The sequence below is a fragment of the Oryx dammah genome, unplaced genomic scaffold (genome assembly GCF_014754425.2).
Source record: "Oryx dammah isolate SB20612 unplaced genomic scaffold, SCBI_Odam_1.1 HiC_scaffold_25, whole genome shotgun sequence".
In the NCBI taxonomy this organism is placed as follows: Eukaryota; Metazoa; Chordata; class Mammalia; order Artiodactyla; family Bovidae; genus Oryx; species Oryx dammah.
The window spans coordinates 46,204,322-46,224,276 of NW_024070209.1; the positions used below are offsets into that span (position 1 = coordinate 46,204,322).

At 54.1% G+C, this 19,955-nt stretch overlaps 1 protein-coding gene across 2 annotated transcripts in view; it reads left to right on the top strand.

Annotated features, from left to right (window-relative positions):
• The window catches only part of PSD4 (pleckstrin and Sec7 domain containing 4), a 43,385-nt gene extending 30,092 nt beyond the window's left edge, over positions 1–13,293 (top strand). For both annotated transcript variants that reach the window (XM_040224242.1, XM_040224243.1), the window contains 12 exons: positions 2,953–3,129; positions 3,384–3,464; positions 3,604–3,716; positions 3,869–3,927; positions 4,094–4,183; positions 5,859–5,902; positions 6,261–6,421; positions 7,454–7,524; positions 7,617–7,780; positions 8,481–8,625; positions 8,875–9,018; positions 11,026–13,293. In XM_040224242.1, the coding sequence (XP_040080176.1) occupies positions 2,953–3,129; positions 3,384–3,464; positions 3,604–3,716; positions 3,869–3,927; positions 4,094–4,183; positions 5,859–5,902; positions 6,261–6,421; positions 7,454–7,524; positions 7,617–7,780; positions 8,481–8,625; positions 8,875–9,018; positions 11,026–11,283 (1,507 nt within the window). In that variant the 3' untranslated portion in view covers positions 11,284–13,293. The remainder of the gene's footprint in view (positions 1–2,952; positions 3,130–3,383; positions 3,465–3,603; positions 3,717–3,868; positions 3,928–4,093; positions 4,184–5,858; positions 5,903–6,260; positions 6,422–7,453; positions 7,525–7,616; positions 7,781–8,480; positions 8,626–8,874; positions 9,019–11,025) is intronic.
• Positions 13,294–19,955: the final 6,662 nt, after the last annotated feature.

A 19,955-nucleotide genomic window follows, 5' to 3' on the forward strand; every position in this document is an offset into this window, starting at 1 on the left:
TTTGATGATGGCCTTTCTGACCTGTGTGAGGTGACATGAGAAACGCACACTGGGACCTAGCATAGATGAATGTAAGCTAGAATTATAGAATGGAGGGTTTGGAAGCACAAGAAACCAGAGAGTGGACGGTCGCACTCATAGGGCAGGACTTGCATGTGCCAAGGGACAGCCAGGGAGACATGTCCACGACCAGACAGCAGGAGACGACCAGGGGCTTGTGCAGTGAACCTGACCAGGACCACGTGTGCAAAAAATGGGGGTCATGCTAGGCAGGTCTGGAAAGAGGGAAGGTCAGAGCTAGTGGTATGGGGATTGCATGCTATTATGAATTTGAAGGTGTGACTGAGAGGCCCAGAGTGCTGACTCAGATCTCTCTCTCTCACAGAGTAGCAGGGGAAGGTTTGATTGGTACCAAAGGAATGGTGGATCTTGGGGTCCATAGCAGGATTGAATGACCCCAGAACTGTGAGCCGAAGTAGGAATAGGCCACCTGGAAATCCACCTAAATGTCTTCCTGCTCCAAGGATACTGCGTGATGCCTGTCAGCCTCTAGGATCTCTCCATGGAAAAGGGATTTTGTTGGCCAAATTGAGGTCAGGTGAAAGAGATCAGGGAACACCAGTGATGGTTTAGGTGTTACACTAACTGGAAGGTGTTACACTAACTGGAAGGTTAACTCCACTCCTATCTAAATGTCATTGAGTGATGGTGAACCTCAGGCAGTGTCAGAAACCAAAGAAGCATCTTTCTTCCACTGCTGGAAATCTACACGGTCTCTGGAGATGTTCAGAGTAATCAGAAGAGTCTCTCAGTATCTAAAAAGAGAGTGTTCATTGTACCAGAAATTAACCTTAATTCAACCCCAAATAAAAGTAAATCTACCTAAAATGTGAGCCATACTTTCATAGTAGATAATGAAAAAGGTTTAACTGATGTTTTTCTTGGTAAACCACACTAAATATTACAGAAATAAATTTATTTAATCTTATATTTAATACAATATAGGAAGTTAATTTTCCTAGCCTAATTTGCTGACCTAGTGAGCTGTAATTCATTCATCTTTAACTTTCACAGTGAGGTCATAAAGGTCTATTTATTACTTTATTTTGGGCTTCCCTGGTGGCTCAGATGGTCAAGAATCTGCCTGCAGTGCAGGAGACTCAGGTTCAATCCCTGGGTCAGGAAGATTAATAACAGCTTTATTGAGATGTAATTCACATATCATACAATCCATCCATTTAAAGTATACAGTTCCATAACAGATTATATTTGTTTTGTGGGTTTTTTTTCCCCTCAAAGTGCCTCCCTATCTAGATGTTATTTTAGTAACAACACTAATTGACTAGGTCATGTTGGTAAAAGTATTTGAGGGCTTCGTCAGCTGATTATCCAAGTAGTTCTGTTTACATTTTTTTGGCTGTACCACAAGGCGTGTGTGATCTAGTTCCCTGAGCGGGGATTGAACCTGTGCCCTCTGCGTTGGAAGTGTGGAGTCTTAACTGATGGACCTCTCAGGAAGTCCCCCAAGTAGTTCTCTATACATGTGACAAGCATGTCATTATTTTTACTTCCTCCTCCTCAGTTGTTCATTGAAATAACCCTTCCTGTTCCTGTACTTGTCTCTGGCGTCCCAAGTGACCCCTGGAATCTTCCAGTATTACATTAATGGACTTCATAACATCCTATGTTTTTTTGGCAAGATTTGTAATGTCACTTTTCAGTTGATTTCCATTATGTTTGCCTTGTTGGATGCAGATGAGCCTCAGGAAGTAGGGAGAAGTTATCAGCAAAGTCACTGACCCAGATGGGGACAGAGACATACGTTTGTGTTACGTGGAGAGGACTACTAAGTCCAGCCAAATTTTATAAGTGGATAGTCCATTGGTGAACACTTTCGTGTTGTGATAAGTTTTGCTTCTCTGTGCAACTCCCTAACTATGGTAACCTGGATGACGCGTGCTCGCATGTGTTCAGTCGCTTAGTCGTGTCTGAATCTTTGCAACCCCATAGACTGCAGCCCGCCCAGGTTCCCCTTGTCCATGGGATTTTCTAGGCAAGAATACTGGAGTGGGTTGCTATTTCCTCCTCCAGGGGATCTTCCCGACCCAGGCAGATTATTTTACCACTGAGCCACCTGGGAAGCAACCTGGATGATAATAACAAGGATAGCCCAGTACTTGGTTGCAGTGTTGCAGGGACAATGCAGGAGTTAGATGGAGATTGGTCTTGGTGACTTCTGAGGTTCTGAGTGCTCCCTGAGTCTGCCCGGGGGTCTCCTGGTCCTGTGCACCTTTGTAGGTCCCCATCCAAGCCCCTGCAGTGAGACCCTTCTATATGATAGAGCAGCTGGTATAAGAGGGCAAGGGTTGGAAACCACCTCTATGGCAACCCCAGCTATCACCATCCCTAAAGCCAGTCTAGCTTCTGGTTCTCACCCCATCCTTGCACCATCCTTGGCTGCAGATCTAGGAGTGGAGGCTGGAACTGGGGGTAGGGAAGGAGGGCAAGGAGGCATAATGGGGAGGGCAGGAGAGGTGAGGGACACAAGTGGCTGCTGGGGTTTGGGGAGGTAATCCCACCCCTCCTTGGGTGGATTCAGTACCACAGGGTCTTCAGAGGGCTGCACCTGCCGCCCAAGGGGAATTAGGCTCAGTGCATCCCTGTGCTTTACCTGAAAATGCGCTGGCACCAAGCTTGGCTCCAGCCCCAGCTGGCTTGCTGTGGATACTGCCCACAATGGGTCCTCCTGGTGCCCAGGTCAGGTCAGGCAGGCTGTGACCCAGACTCTTCCCTGGGGGTAGAAGGTAGCCCCAGCTCCCACCCTGAGCTCTGGGCATGGACTCTGAGCACTACTGCCCCCCACTGCCTCAACTGACCTCAAGGACACCTAACCCAGAAGCCCTTTGTCTCCATCCCAAATGGGAGCCTGAGGACACTCATGGACTTTCACAGGCTTCCTGGGAGCCCTATGCCCCAAGTGCAACCCCCAGAGGAAGGCCAGAGGCCCCCGGCTGGAGACAGGCTGGCGAATGGCGTCAGGACTGACAAGGTGGCCTGGAACTTGGCCTCTCGCCTCTATCACCTGGAGGGCTTCCGGAAGTCTGAAGTGGCCGCCTACCTGAGGAAGAAGTAAGGGGTTCTGAACTCAAGCAAGGCTGGATGTCTAGTCAGGATGGGAGGACCGCTGATGGGCCATCCTTGCAGCCCATGTCCCCCCACCGCTGACCTCTCATGCCTTCACTCCTGCCCTGACCGCTGCACCCCTCTCCCCTTCACTCCCAGACCCTGGCTGTGCCTTTCCTTTGATCGCACTCCCAGCCCCCGTCAGGCCCCAGGAGGCCTCCGGTCCCCACCCAGGCTTCATCCCCACTTTCCTTCTGCAGCAATGACTTCAGCAGGGCCGTGGCTGAGGCGTACCTGTCCTTCTTCCAGTTCGGAGGCCAGAGCCTGGACCGCGCGCTCCGGTAACACCTGGGGGCCTTCTCTGGAGGGATGGCCGGCGAGGCGGGGGGCAGGGGGAAAGCACCACCAGCAGAGGCTGGATTCTGGCTGGCCCCGAGCGCAGGCTGCTGGGCTCTGCCTGGACACGGGCCCTCCTTCCAGGGGTTTCCTCCAGGCCCTGGTGCTCAGTGGGGAGACCCAGGAACGAGAGCGGATCCTCTACCAGTTCTCCAAGCGCTTCCATCACTGCAACCCCGGGCTTTTCTCCTCAGTAGGTAGGGAGGGGCCAGTTCACTGGGTGGTGACTGGTGGGAGTGTGCTGGGGGCCGTGGGGGCCCAGAAGCATTGGGGAGGTCCCCCCACCCAGGGTAGACAGAGGCAATGCAGGAGTCCCGGTTCCAATGGCCTTTTCTCTCCGCGGGGGCAGACTGCGTGCACACCTTGACCTGCGCCATCATGCTCCTTAACACAGACCTGCACGGACAGGTGAGAGCCTATGGGGGTCTTGGGAGGGGGGAACCACGACCAAGGCCTGGGATGGGGTCAGGGAGGGTCCTGGGGGAGGGGAGGTTCGGGGTGGCCAGCCAGGGGTCTTGCTGCTGGAGTGGGGCATGTGTACCAGCTGCCCTCCTCTCCACATTTCTGGCCACAGAATATTGGGAAGAGCATGAGCTGCCAGGAATTCATAACCAACCTGAACGGCCTGCGGGATGGTGGAAACTTCCCCAAAGAACTGCTCAAGGTATGGCACCGGGTCCACGTGGGGCCTGGAGCCTCAGCTCACTGTCCCAAGGGGAACATGAGCTCGGGCCTGGCTCTGCCAAGACATCCTTGAGACAACACACCTTTTTAAAAACATAATTCCTTGTTTATTTATTTGACTATCCTGGATCTTTGTCACCAATAAGCAACATCTTCTAGTTGTGGCATGTGGGATCTAGTTCCCTGACCAGGAATCGAACCTGTCCCCCCCTGAAATGGGAGCATGGAGTCTTAACCACTGGACTGCCAGGGAAATCCCAGAACAGGTCTTCTTTACTGAAGGGAACTAAAAGTGATACTGCCCAGCCTGCGGCATCAGTGTCCCCTTGAAATGTATCAGCTTGTGTGAATTCACATCCCCCTGGCCTGGATCCACTGAATCAAATCTCGGGCTGGGCCCCTACATTGTTCCGTTATGCCTCTGGGTGACTCTTAGGCCTGTGAAGTCTGAGAAGCACTGGTTTTTGGTCCTCGGTGTAAAGCTTCACGTGGTGAAAGTCTGGAGCTACGATTCAGGAGCCAGAGGTTTCAGGGTTTAAATTCTAGCCTTGGGCAGCTTACACTTTGGCCAAGGCAAGTTCTCCCAGCATGAGTGACCATTTTGCAGGGTTGTTACCACGATGAAATTAAGGTGGTCAAGTGCTTAGTCCAGGGCCTGACACAGGCTGCTTTTATAAGCAGTCACAGCATTTATTCTCCTGTCTATTCAGCAAACATTAACTGAACACTTAGTATCTGCACGGCACCACCGCTAGGTGTGGCCGGAGCTCCAGAAGCCAGCCAGCCAGCCCCGTGAACATGCATACTCTCGGTCATATCATTTCAAAGTCATGGCATCTCGTTTACTCATTCACTCGCCAATGCTGACTGCTCTGTAGTGAGCCATTCCTACTGCCTCAGATCCCTCTGGGCAGGATGGTATGTGGGTGATTCATTTCCCCTTCAGGGAACTAGTTCAGGCCTCACTAAGTTCAAGGGAAGGGCTTCCCTAGTGGCTCAGATGGTAAAGAATCCGCCTGCAATGCAGGAGACCTGGGTTTAATCGTTGGGTTGGGAAACTCTCCTGGAGAGGAAATGGCTACCTGCTCTAGTATTGTTGCCTGGCAAATCTTACGGACAGAGGAGCTTGGCAGGCTATGGGCTTGTCTGATGACTCAGACAGTAAAGAATCTGCCTGCAATGCGGGAGACCTGGGTTTGATCCCTGGGTTTGGAAGGTCTGCTGGAGAAGGGCATAGTAACCCACTCCAGTATTGCTTGGAGAATCCCCATGGACAGAGGGGCCTGGCGGGCTATAGTCCGTCCGGTCGCAAAGAGTTGGACCCGACTGAGCAACTAAGCACACACACACAGTGGGCTGGAGTCCTTGGAGTCACAAAGAGTTGGTCACACTGAGGACAAAGAAAGAAAAGCTCAAGGAAGGACGGGGATTGGCTTGTTCACCCTTGTGTCTCCAGCCCCCAGCACAGTGCCCGGCACATGGCTAATGCCTGATAAATTGTTGCCTGCATGCATGGATCCATGGGTTGCTTGCTGTCCAGGGCAGAAGGGCAGCAACACTGGGATGGAGGTGGCAGCATGCCTGTCCTACCTCTGCCAGAGTATGGGCCCCCTGGCCTGAGGCTCTCCGGCCCAGCTGTGTGTTTTTATTTACAGGCCCTCTACTGGTCTATCCGAAGTGAAAAGCTCGAGTGGGCCGTGTAAGTGAGACCCATCTTCCCTTCCCACCCTCTCCCCTGCTCGCCCTCCTCCCGCCCAGCCGAGTGGGAGAGTTCAGGGTCCCGGACAGTGCTCCCCTCTACATGGGTGGAGTCAGAGGCAGGGCATCAGGCTGGTCTCAGAGAGGATGCAGGGGGGCATGTAATACCTGGAGGAGCCAGAGGCCATGAGGGCATGGGGATGATAGGAACTGATGGGCTGACCTTGAAGAAGGGCTTCTTTTAGGGGGTCCTGAGGTGTGGCTGCCCAGCAAGAGAGAGGGTGCGGTCCTGAGGCAGGGGTGCCTCCTGGTGGCCTCTGCCCATTCAAGCAGCCCCAGCCCGATTCTTTGATGCCCAGGGATGAAGAAGATGCAGCCAGGCCTGAGAAGGCCCGGCCGTCTCCCCCGGCTGGCAAGATGAGCAACCCTTTCCTCCAGCTGGCCCAGGACCCCACAGTGCCCACCTACAAACAGGGCTTCCTGGCCCGGAAGATGCACCAGGATGCAGATGGCAAGAAGAGTGAGTGTCTGCCTGCTGTCGTGCATCTGTCTACCAGTGTGTGCAGAGCGCCCTGCCCAGGAACACGATGTCCTGAGCCGATGTGTGCGTGGGTGTGCAGAGAGACGGCATGGGTGGAGGATGGGCAGCCCATGGTCCTTCCTCAGTAGTGACTGTAAGCTCGGGGCTGGGCTCGGGGAGGTGATGCAGAGACAAGACAAACCTAGGGATCCCCCGCCCCCTGGGCCTCTGTGCTAAGGTAGGAATTAGACAAACAAGGCAGTGTCTGGGATAAACAGAAGAGCTAGCTGCATGGTGCAGGGAGGTCTCGATCGGGTATGGAGTGTGGAGGAGGGTGAGGCTTCTGTTTTTGTTTGGGGGTAGAATGCAGGAGACAGGATAGTTAAGGTTTCTGGCACATGATGGTCTCTGAGCTGAACCTTGGAGGAAAAGGAGGTCTGGTTATTTGCAGAGAGATCCCCACTGGGAAAAGAGCACAGGGTGGGGTGTGAGAGAAAAGATGGCGCGAGGTGCTCTGGGCTTCATCCTGCAGACGGTTGAGGGCTCTGGAGCAGGGAGCCACATGACCAGAGCAGGAATGGGGTCCCAGATGGATGGGGCTGTGGTGACCAGCTAGGAGACTGGCATTTGGTCGTGAGAAGCCACATGAGCAAGGCCAAGAGGTGACCATGGGGAAGTAGGCCTTCAGCCCTAGCTTCTGAGCCCCTGTGTCTCTCTGGATGGGACTAGAAAGAGGTCCCAGAAGAGCTGTGCTTGTGGGTGGGCATGTTTGAGGGGGGCTAGACTGGATGAGCACCTACTTGTGTTATTGTTCATAAGTAGCTCTGTTTTGGTATCTAAGCGTGATTGCCCGTGTGTGTGAGACACAGTACTGCCTGCTTGTGATCTGTTGTGTTTTGTTGTGTTGGTGTGCTTCTGTGTGTTTCTGTGCACCCTGGGGAGTGACTGGAGGTGGTGAGATGGTGTGCCTCTGAGGGTCTGGATGTGGTGGGGGGGATCATCACCCACATTCATGTCCTGCCTCCCGGGTAGCGCCATGGGGTAAGCGTGGCTGGAAGATGCTCCACACCTTACTTCGAGGGATGGCCCTCTACTTCCTGAAGGTAAGGCGGGTGTCTCCGCCCTTGATGCGCAGTGCAGGAGGGTGGGCAGCTGATGGAAACCTCTTTTCTGAGCCTCTGTTGCCCTGTGGCAGGGAGAGGACCACGGCCTTGATGGGGAGAGTTTGGTGGGGCAGATGGTGGATGAGCCGGTGGGGGTGCACCACTCACTGGCCACCCCCGCCACCCACTACACCAAGAAGCCACATGTCTTCCAGCTGCGCACAGCCGACTGGCGCCTCTACCTCTTCCAGGCACCGTAAGTCGGGGGCGGGGATGGGCGATAGCAAGACCCCAGCTTTCCTCCTGTGAATCTCTCATCCTCTGACAGGTGCTGGCCCCACCCTGGAGGGAGGTGCAGGCTTGACCTGAGATGTGTCACTGGTGGGTCCCAGATACACATGAAGTGTGGGGAGTGGGGAATTTCCAGCTTCCATCCCCCGCCCTAAGCCCATTTCACCCCTGGGACCGCCTCTTCCTTGAAAGTTAGACTAAGCCTCCCAGTTCCAGAGGATTCCAGGAAGCCACGAACACTTGATCATTTTTTGGCATTTGATATAAACTCTATTGGGCTTCCCTGGTGGCTCACTGGTAAAGGACCCACCTGCCAATGCAGGAGACTTGGGTTCGATCCCTGGATCGGGAAGATCTCCTGGAGAAGGGCATGGCAACCCACTCCAGTATTCTTGTCTGGAGCATCTCATGGACAGAGGAGCCTGGTGGGCTACAGTCCTTGGGGTCCCAGAGATGGACACGACTAACTAAACATAAACTCTATTGCCTTCCCAGATTTGCCTCTGTTGGGTGAGAAAAACCACCAGCAGGGGTCAACCACCTCAGCTAGTGGCAGGACTTCTGGCTTTTGTAGCCAGGTGCCTGTGCTGACCACCAGAGGCTGGAGGGCGGGGATAGGCTAGCACTCTGTGGTCCAAGGGACAGACCGTTCTCTCTGCCCATAGCACTGCCCAGGAGATGACTTCCTGGATCGCGCGTATCAACCTAGCCGCCGCCACGCACTCAGCTCCGCCTTTCCCTGCCGCGGTGGGCTCCCAGCGCAAATTCGTCCGGCCCATCCTGCCTGTGGGCCCAACCCAGGGCTCCTTGGTAAGACCTGATCCTGAGGGAGGGGCGGGATGTGGTGGTGGGATACACCCTGGAGGACTAGAAGGGAGATGAGAGGCTGTGCACCTGGCCTAGGAGAAGTGGGGGACAGGTGCTGGACTGAACATCTGGACCCCTGGGTCAGGATGGAGCTGTACTCCTGGGCTCAGGAACAGAGAGGGGAGGTCTTGGGATGATGGGGACAGAGAGGGAGGGCTTGAAACAGCTCCCCGCACCGCCTCCCGCTCCCAGGAGGAGCAGCATCGATCCCACGAGAACTGCCTGGACGCTGCCTCTGACGACCTGCTGGATCTACAGAGGAACCTACCCGAGCGGCGAGGCCGCAGCCGCGAGCTGGAAGACTACCGCTTGCGGAAGGAGTACTTGGAGTACGAGGTGAGGTCGCCGTCTCGCCCTCCGCCTGGACCCTCTGCCGCCCTCCCATGGCCGTGGCTGTCCCTGCAGGCTTGGCTCCCAGCCGCTCAGGGCAGGGGGAGGGGCTTGTGTGAGAACTCCAGGCCTGTGTGAACGGTCTACACACACGAATGTGTGCACATGCCTGCACAAGTGTGTGTGTCTGTGTGCTCTCAGGCCACTTCACCTCTTGTGCTTGGAACACAGCAACTGCTTGTCTGGTAACACTCGTGTGTGTGTGTGTGTGTCTGTTGCTCCGTCTTGGCCCCAACCAGGTTCCCTTGTTCATGAGATTTTCAGGCAAGAATACTGGAGTGGGTTGCCATTTCCATCTCCAGGTGATCTTGCCAACTCAGGGATCAAGTCCAGGTCCCTTGCTTTGCAGAAAGATTCTTTACCATCTGAGCCACCTGGGAAGCCCAGTTGTTATATACATACGTGTGTGTGTGTGTGTGTGTGTATACACTTTTCTTGGCCACACCTTTTGGCACATAGGAGCTTAGTTCCTGACCAGGGATCCAACCCATGCCCCCCACATTGGAAGTGCTGAATCTTAACCACTGGACCGCCAGGGAAGTCTTGGAAAAACTATATTTTACCAGAATTATTTTCCCTCATACCTACCTAATACTATTATAATAGTATTTCTGAAGCTTGTTGCATGGATTGTCTTATTTAGTCATCCAGCTGCTCTGGGGTAAGGACACTAATCCTCATTTTACAGATGAGGAAACTGAGGCACAGAGAGATTAAACTTGTTCACACCTGATATACTTTCATGAGACCTGATCACATCCATGCCTCATTTATGGCCGTAACTAAGGAATGATCTTTATTAGCTCTCTGATTGATGCTGAAATATTTTCCTCACCCCACCCGCAATCCTGCCCCCAGATTCAGCAGGAGGGTGGGTGAGGGGCAGTGTGACAAGAGAGGAGGGCAGAGGCCACCCAGGGGCAGAGAGGGGAGAGGGGAGCAAGCGTCAGTGCCTCCTCCTGTCTGTGCCCACCAGCCGTGCACTATCCTTTCCCTCCTTTTCTAGCTCTTCCTCTTGGGGCATTGGCTGTATCCATGGCCATGAGCATGCCACTTCCCCAGGGTCCCAGGGGTGGCTGATAGGATCCAGCCCTGCCTGCAGCACTCCAGCCATTCCCCACCGCTGACCAACCTTTTGCTGGGACCTTTGGCAAGGCCTTGACCCTTCCTGGTGGGCTTACCTGGTGGCTCAGATGGTAAAGAACCTGCCAGCAATGCAGGAGAACCTGGGTTAAGTCCCTGGGGCAGAAAGATCCCCTGGAGAAAGAAATGACAGCCCACTCCAGTATTCTTGCCTGGGGAATCTTATGGACAGAGGAGCCTGGCAGGCTACAGTCCATGGGGTCACAGAGTCAGACACGACTGAGCGACTAACACTGACCCTCCCTCTTTATAAAACACAGCGATGACTCCCACCCAGCCTCGCAGGGCGTGGATGAGGACCCAGTGGGTGGGAAAGCACTGAGTGAACTGGGAACTGTGTCTGAAGGATGCTAGTTACGGGGGCCCGAGCAGTGTTAAGCAGATGAGGGTAGTTAGCGCCATGCTCTCCAGATGCCAGTTGTTAAAATGCTGTTCAGACTCAATGAGGGCTGCGTACAGATGTGTGCTGTTTGTGTGCAGTGCTGTACAGATCTCTAGCCTAGTGGCTTATGGATCTTTTAGTGTCTCAGCAACGTAACGTGCTCCAGAGATGTTAGTTACAGCACCAGGCAGTGTTGGCTGTATCGAACAGGGCCAGGCTGATGTGTGTAACTCTAAGACACCTGGGGAAGGACAGGATATGCAGAGGTCGTTGTTCAAGTGAATGCTAGCTGTTGGCCCAGACCTTTTTCTGAAGTCTCTGTCCTTGTGGCATCATTCAGTGTGATCTGTTTGTCCCTCACCATCCCAGCTCCCTCCTGACCTGGAACTGGGGTGTTGCTGAGGCAGTGGGACCCATATGTGTTCCAGAAAACCCGCTATGAGACCTACCTGCAGCTGCTTGTGGCCCGTCTGCACTGCCCGTCGGAAGACCTGGACCTGTGGGAGGAGCAGCTGGGGAGGGAGGCTGGAGGCCTGCAGGAGCCCAAGCCCAGCCTGAAGAAGTCCCACTCCAGCCCATCGCTGCACCAGGATGAGGCCCCCACCACGGCCAAGGTCAAGCGCAACATCTCAGAGCGCAGAACCTACCGGAAGATCATCCCCAAACGGAATCGCAATCAACTGTGAAGCCGGGGTCACCTCACCAACTACCCTTCGTGGCCTGGGCCTGCTGTGGATTTGGGATGAAACTCGAGGAAGAGCCTTACGTCAGCGGGTCCATGCTGAGGATGGGGCCCTGCCTCTTCCCCATGGAAGGATACCCTAGTGCGGTCCCCCCTTCCCTCCCTCCCTCACCACACTGGAGTTCTCCTGATACGGTTGCCCCCACCCCGGCTCCTCCCAAGAGAGGACAGAGGTCAAAGACTTGACTCAGCTCCCACAGTTCGTCCCATTCCACCCTCCATCCCTCCAGAAGCCACAGAAGACACCTTTCCTGGATCTGGGGAGTTGCTCAGCCCTCTGTCTGAGTGTCAGAGGCCCTGCGAGCTCCCCCATCCTCGGGGACAGAGACCAGGGCAGCAGAGACCTCGGCACAGACAGGCTAGGGAAGCTGTAGCACTGGGAGCGGTCTTGCTCTGGAAATCAGGTGACTTGCTGGAAGAGGTCCTGGGAGACCTCAGCTGGGCCCTGCCTACTGCAGGGAACAGCCTTCTGGGCAGGAGCAGAGACTCGGCAAGTTCAAGGGCTCAGTGAGGCTGGCTCTGGGGCCCCCTGCCTTTGTCTGGTCTTCCCTACATCCTGCACACATAGAGGGCAGATGAGAGAGGCCCTGCCTCCCATGGCCAACTGCTGATCATCAGAGTGGAACCGACGGTGGTCAGCGAGGGCCAGAAGGGGAGGGGGTGCCCAGAGCTCAGTGGAGAGCCCTGTAACAAGGGCCTTTGCCTCCCCAGAGCAGGAAAGGAGGTGCTCCAGGCTTGGGGAGGCTAAGGGTAAGAGGTGGTGACGCATGCTGTGTCCCTTGGGGGCTCTGAAGAGTTGTGAGGGGCGGTGAAGGCCTGGCTCCCTCCCCACACACCCCTCCCCTGGAAGCTCCAGGACTCACTCAGGGACCCCTTCCCTCCCCCAGCTTGCTCCCAGGGGCCCTTGCCACCCTCCCTGGGAAGCCTCCTTGTGCTCCCTTTGGCCGCGTCCCAGCTGGGCTGTTCTCTGGACACTCGAGGACCTGAGGCTCTGCCTGTGGGAAGGAGGCTGGGCCGCCAAGCAGCCACCATTGTCTCTGTTCAGCCAAGTGTGAGAGCCGGCTGCCCGCCAAAAGGGGCCTCTCACCACCCGCCTGCTGGCTGACGCACGCACGGCCTCTCCAGCCTTCCTGCCGCCCTGCCCCCAGCACACTGGGGCCTGCAACTCCAGGTGGGGCTGACACTTGAGGGTCACCAACAAGTGTCTATCCGTGGCTGGGCCACGCACCCAATGGGTGCACGATAAATACAGGCCAGTGAAGAAGGAGGTGTGTACCAGTGAGAGGGGTTGGGAGGAGCAGGCAGCTCTGGGCAGCTGAGGCCACCTTCTAGCACCTGCCTGAGGGTGGCAGGCCAGGTTCCCTTTGCCAGGTGTGTGCATGTGTGTGTCTGTGTGTGTGGGTCTGTGTGTGCATGTGTGGGTCTGTGTGTGCATGTGCACATCTGTGAATGTGTGTGTAGCACGCTAATCGTGTGCAGGAGTCACATAGGCTGTCACAGTGGGAGGGAACCTCAGAATCATTGATTCACCCACTCATGGTTCATTCTTTCATTTCTCCAATAATATTAAGTACTTTTGTGGGCCAGTACTGTGAGATTGAGGCATGAATCAAGCATGTCCCTGGCCTCCAGGAGAGGACCATCCTGTTTTCTGGTGCCCAACTGGCACTATAGAGTGGCACTGGAGACATTCCCATCCTATGCCCAGGAATCTGGATCCAGTAGGTCTGGGTCAGAGGCACCAACGGGTATTTTTAAGGCTCCATGGGCCACTCTGATGGGCAGAGGCCAATTGTCTCATTTGATTGGGGTGGTAGACTAGCGCCGTGTCGACGTGACTTGGCCCACAAGTGATGCTTACAGGCTGAACCGCCGTGAGTGGGTTATTTGACCTCTCTGACCTGTATCCTTATTTCCAAAACCAGAATAAAAAGCAGAGGTTTGTTTGCATGCATGCATGTCTGTGACGCTTCCATGCTTTTCTGCTCTTGTAGAACTTGTACCTCCCTTTCACCTTGGCACAGGAGGTCTCCAAAGCCAGGTGGCCCAGGCTGCTGGGGTGCCCCGTGTACAGCGCTGCCCCCGCCGGGTTTGGCCTGGAGGCTTGACGGGCTGTTAGGCTGCGGTTATGACATGTGACCACTAGGGGGCGGGCTTGCATCTCCCAAGCGTCAAGCACTAGGTGTCCAGCTGCAGCTATGCCTCTAGAAGAACAGGAAGTGAGTTGGGTGCTCCTGGCCATCACCAGAACCAGGCTCTACCATTTCCCTAGGGCCATAGTGGCCCAGGCCAGGCCTCCCACCATCTGGGAAGGCAAAGGGTTGGTACTTTGACATCTTCTTCAGTGAAATGCTTGTGCTTATTTGCCCAGTCATGTCTGACTCTGCGACCCCATGAACTGTGACCCGCCAGGCTCCTCTGTCTATGGGATTTTCCAGGCAAGAATACTGGAGTGGATTGCCATTTCCTTCTCCAGAGGCTCTTCCCAACCCAGGGATCGAACGTGCATCTCCTGTGTCTCGTGCATTGCAGGCGAATTCTTTACCCACTGAGCCATCTGGGAAGACCCTCTTGCTGCTGATGGAGAGGAAAAAGTTCCTGGAGTCATACGGGGACAGCCTAGGATTCCCTACGGAATTGTCTCAGGGAATCTAGAACAGTGAAAACTAAATGAGTTTAGTTTTCACCCAGTCTCAGTCCTGCGTATGGAATAGATCAAACCCCACAGGCCTAGACTGACCTTGTCTCCACCCTCCTCTTCCTTCCTACCCAGGAGTGGGCTGGTCCATTCCTTTGCAGGGGAAGGGACTGGACACGAGTTCTTGGTGAACAGCTCAGTCTACATAAGGCTAGCTGAAGTCTGTCCTCAGGGCCTCCTTTCCCATCTAGGGAGCTCAGCTCACTGCCATGAGCCAGGTGACACCCCGGTGCGACCTTTTCCCGGTCTCTCAGCATCTCTGCTCCATCTGGCTTTCTGCTAATAACATTCATTTATTTGTTGTTTGCTGGGCACCAGGGAGGAGTTAAAGGTCACTAAGGCCTGAGGGCTGGGTCATTTCCTTGCGGGGCTCAGAGTCAGATGAAAACAAGAGGGCTTTGTCGGGGTTGGAGGAGCTGCACTGGAGGGTTGGAGGGGGGATGGGGTAAGACACAGAGTGGTCAGGGTGGGCTCAGGCCAGATCATAAAGGAATTAGTGTCTATGGCTGTACCATCCTGAACACACCTGAGCTCATCTGGTCTCAGAAGCTAAGCAGGGTTTGGCCTGGTTAGTACTTGGATGGGAGATCATAAAGGAATTGGTGGGCAGCTCAGAAGGGTGAGTTTTGAGCAGAACAGTGACCAACTCATGGCTTGGGAGACAGCCTGGGAGTTTGGCTTTAAGATGCAATAACTTGAGTGAGTGAGCCTAGAACAGGGTAGATAATGGTAATGGCCTAGAGATGTTTATGTGTGCAACTTTTCTGTAAGAAAAGAGGGGGCAGAGAGAATGACCTGGAACCTTGGGCCAACCTGGCATTCTCACAGCTGGCCTCTCCTCCCTTCCTGTTCCCCTCCCCCGACCTGCATGCAGCCCTGCTCATTTATAGGGTTTACTGAATGTCAAACTCTGTGTAACGCCCCCTCCTTATCACCCACTCTGCCATCACCTTTGTTATTGTTCAGTAGCTAAGTCATGTCCAACTCTTGCAACCCCATGGACGGCAGTACACCAGGCTTCCCTGTCCATCTCCAACTCCTGGAGCTTGCTCAAACTCATGTCCATGGGTCGATGATGCATCCAACCATCTCATCCTCCGTTGTCCCCTTCTCCTGCCTCAGTCTTTCCCAGCATCAAGGTCTTTTCCAATGAGTCAGCTCTTTGCATCAGGTGGCCAAAGTATTGGGGTTTCAGCATCAGTCCTTCCAATGAATATTCAGGACTGATTTCCTTTAGGATTGACTGGTTTCATCTCCTTGCTGTCCAAGGGACTCTCAAGAGTCTTCTCCAGCACCACAGTTTGAAAGCATCAGTTCTTTGACACTCCAGCCTTCTTTACAGTTGAACCCTCACATCCTTACAATAACGCTTTTGTCCCCAACTATTCTGCATCTGACTGGCGGCTCCACCTCCACCTGTTCCCTGTCTCCCATTGGAAGGAGGTGCTCCTTGCCTTTCTGGGACTATCCCCTCTCTCTCCCCAATTTTCTGCCTGCCTTAGAGTTCCCCCTTGGGGGTCCCATCTGGGTCTTGGGCCTATGTTCTACCCCTTCATTATCTTGCCTTGTAAACAACTTGAAGAATCACCATCAGAAGGAAAAAGAAAAGCCTGTGTTTGACTCTCTGCTTCCTGTAGCTGAGACCCACGGATAGGTAGTCTTTGCCAGCTGTTTTGCTCCCTCACCTGGTTCCATTCACACCTGGCACACTGGCCTCCAGCCACCACTCTCCACTGGTGACCCTCCATCACAGTCTTCTCAACCTCCTCAGCCCTTCATCTCTCAGTGACCTTTGGCCCCGTCTGCCCTTTGATCTGTGGACCCTACACAAGGCCCAGTGTGACCTGGCCACTTGCTTAGCCTCTTATGCTTCGGTTTGCTTCTCTATAAAATGGGGATAATAACACCACTTACCTCACAGGGCCCTTAAGTGAAATTATGCACGTAAACAACTCAGAACAATGCCTGGCACAGGAGGAAGCCCGGTTAGCTATTAGCACTGGCTTTGCCGGCCTTCCCCAGGCACCCTCCCACCTCTGGGCTCCAGTTTACCTTCTTCCCTCAAACATGGGGTCCTTCTCCAAGGCTGGGCCTCTGCACTCGGCTCTCCCTCTGCCTGGACATTGCGAGTGACAGATGTCAACTCAGATGGACTTTAGCAGAAACGGACATCATTTGGCTCCAGTAACTTGACAATCCGGGTCAGGTTCCACACTGAGCCAGGAACCCATTTCTCTCTTGTTCAGGGCTCCATCTCCCAGGTCGAGGGAGACAGGAGCAACCCTCTTGATACCAACACTTATGGACCAAGATGGTCCCTAGGAACTCCCAAGGCTCCCTCTTCTTGGTACAAACCTAGCACACAGAGAATATCTGCTTCTCAGAAATGTCAAACTCAAGTCCAGGGTATGGTCTCTTTGAGCAACATACCTTGGGCCAGGTGCCCACCTCTGAGCCAATCACTAGGGACTTAAAGTAATCAGGGGCCTCCTTCCAAGTTGGGGGTGGGGTGTGGAGGCAATGCTACTCAGAGGATGGGGGCTGTGACCAGCTGCTGAGAAATACTGAGAGCTAGGACTGGGAAGAGGAGAAACCCATTGTCCTCTACGTACCACTTCCTCTGTGAAGCCTTCTTTGCGTTCTCCTCCCCCAGTTATTCCCTATTACATCACAGCCGAAGTTTCTACATCCCGCCCCTGCCCGCCTCTCCTGTCTTTCCTGTCTGTCTGTTCCCAGTGGAACATGAACCTCCCAAAGGCGGGAACAATGCAGGTTGTTTTCCATCATATCTCAGGGCCTTGTCCAAGGCCTGGCTCTTGGTGTTGAAAATTATGAATGTCAGAACTTTATCCTCCCTGGGCTTCCGGTACTCCATGTTCTCCTGGCTCTTCTTCTCCTTCCTTACATGTTCTTTTCCATCTTTCCTCTGCTTGCATCGCCCCCGCCCCCAGCCTTGAACTCAGCCTTTTCTCAAAGTGAAACCTCAGAGATCTTGCCTCACTGACTTCAGGGGCACCAGAGTACCTTCTGGGAAAGACTTCCAAATCTAAGCTTTCAGCCCTAATATTTTTTTTGGAATTGCAGACCTGGAGTTCTGTCTGTAGGGATATGGACCCTCAATAAATCCTCCTGGAAATGGTAAATTTCTGTTCCCACCCCCACCCCCATGTGTGCATGCTCAATCATGTAGGACTCTTTGTGACCCCCAAGACCATACCCCAGCAGGCTCCCCTGTCCATGGGAGTCTCCAGGCAAGAATATTGGAGTGGGTTTCCATTTCCTCCTCCTGGAGATTTTCCTGACCCAGGGATCAAACCTGCATCTCCTGAATTGGCAGGCAGATTCTTTACCACTGAGCTGCCAGGGAAGCCAAATTTCTGTGTAAATGTTACTTATGACTCGTGAGACTGAACTTGAGGTCATCTCCCCTAAACTGTCCCCCGTGTCTATGAATGATGCTGTGGCAGGTTGTCCATTGCTTTGAAAGGCCACACACCAGGATTATGGGGAGATTTGAGCCAGATGGGCCTTTGCCTCACTTTGGGGTCGGGTAGAAGCTCTGGTTCTCTGATTTCTTTGTCCCCATCTGATGTGACACGGACGGTGGGGGAGGGAGGTGTATGCACAGAGAGGTGCTGACTCCCTCACTGAACGAATGAGACTCAGTAAGTGACTATGACAGCACTTTTGCTTGGCCACCAAGAGACTCTAGGCATGTTTGCGGTTCAGGACCCATCCTTCTACCCAGTCTATATTTTCTGTGGTCCCAGTGCTTTATTTCTTATTTGTATTTGACTAATTCAATGCATGCAGTTCCTGTGAGCTGTCTCAGATCCTCTCTGGAACAAGGTGGGGAATGCATGAATATTTAAAATAAACAAAATGTCAGCATGTGTGTGTGTCTTAGGTTGGAAATTCCTTAAGGGCAGGGACCATGTCTGTTTATATAGCACCTGGCACAGTGTCAAACTGAGGCTTAACAAATGAATTTTGATGAAGACGAGAAAGAAGCTGCCTGCAAGAAGATACAAAGGTTTTAGACCTCACCCTCCAGCCAAACCTCACCCAAATCCCCTTTTTGCAAGGAGTACCCTTCTTCAGGCTCCACCCAAATCCTCACCCTGATTCTGATCATCCAGGCTCCTTCTTGTCACCCCTATCTGTCCATACCACCCTGACACCAACCCTGTGTGTGCATGTGTGTAAGTCACTTTAGTCGTGTCCGACTCTTTGTGACCCTCTAGACTGTAGCCCTCCAGGCTCCTCTGTCTATGGGATTTTCCAGGCATGAATATTGGAGTGGGTTGCCATGCCCTCCTCCAGGGTATCTTCCCGACCCGGGGATCAAACCCACATCTTTTATGTTTTCTGCATTGGCAGGAGGATTCTTTACCACTAGCGCCACCTGGGAAGCCCTGTCCTCACCCACAAATTCTCCCCTTCCTCACACAGAGAATCAACCTCACCTCACTCGGGGTGGCTTCACCCCAAAACACCCAGGCCACCCTTTCACCCAGTGTCCCAGCCCCGCAGGCCCATCCCCGGCTGGGCGGCAGCACGTGGTGCTGGGAGACACCACCTCTGGCCAAGTGTTTGAGGTGCTGTCCCCTCGCGTGTCTTGGCCCCTTGGGGGCCTCCAGCCAGGCAGGCACCCGACAGAGGGAGGGGAGGGGATAAGCTGCTTCAAAACTCCAGATGCAGCAGTTAAAAAGAGGACAGAGGCAATGATCCTTCAAATTGCCACATCTGTATAATCTGCCTTTTATTTTCTGCTTCATGAAGTTTTATTTCCTATTATTTATTCACCTCCCCGCCCTCCCCTCCCCCGCCTCTGTTCTTCCTTAGCAGGCGACATGCTCAGATGGGCCCCCGAGCCTCAGCCTGGGGCTCGGCCCCCACCCCTCCCCCACCCCGGGCTGCTGCTGGGAGAAGGCACCTGCTTCTGCATGGTGACTCCCTCTCCTCCCCTAGTCACTGCATGTCAGCCCCCAAACGCCCCTCCCTCCGCCCTCCAGGTAGAGCTGGGTGGAAACGTGCGTGGGGAACAGGTCATGGACGTGAGGCCTGTCCCCAAGGCCCAGGTCACTGTCACCACCCTGAGCCAGAGCTCAGGGAGTGGAGGAACCCAGGAGATAGAGATGGGGGACTCGCAGCCAGGTGGTGTCCCCATCCCCCACCCCATCCCCTCCACCTGCCTCCTCTCCTGGGCCTCCTCAACCCTCTCTACACAGCACCCTCATCCTTCTCTCTTGCCTCCAGTTCTTGGACCTGTGGTCAGGGAGCTGCTGAGATGGAGAGGAGGGGGACCAGGCAGGACCACAAGGAGGGGAGCTTTTGGTCTATTTTGAGGTTCTGAGCATCTCCCGCAATCCCTACCCCACTGGAGGAATAAAGATTCCTGACTCAAAGAAAGACCCAGGCTGTCTGGTTCTAGTTAATCATGGTGGGAGGTGGTGGGGAGGCTGGCCCTCAGTGCCTGCAGTGGGGTGGGAGGGCCTCTGGGAAAGGGCACCGACATTGAGACTTCTTGCCTAGAGCCCTCCCGAGCCCTCCTTGGGACACAGAAGTCAGGACAATAATCCTTTTAAGGAAGAGGGGTGAGGCTGGAGGTTAGGATTTGCAGTTGGTGTTCCTAGAGGCTCCTGGGAGAAGCTATGGATGCTTGAGAAGGGCCTTGGGTGGCAGGCAGGAGGAATTTTGCAAATCTTACCCTGAAACCTGACAACACTTTATATCCCTTCTCTTCTGGCTTTGATCCCTTTCCTACCTTGCTCTACAGTGACATTTTCGTTCATGTTTATTTGTTTATTTTTGGCTGTGTCCGGCGTTAGATGCAGTTCAGGGGTTGTTGATTGCAGTGAACGATGAAGTGCTAGAGGAAGTGGAACTGTGAGGGGTTCTTTGTCGCAGTGCATGGG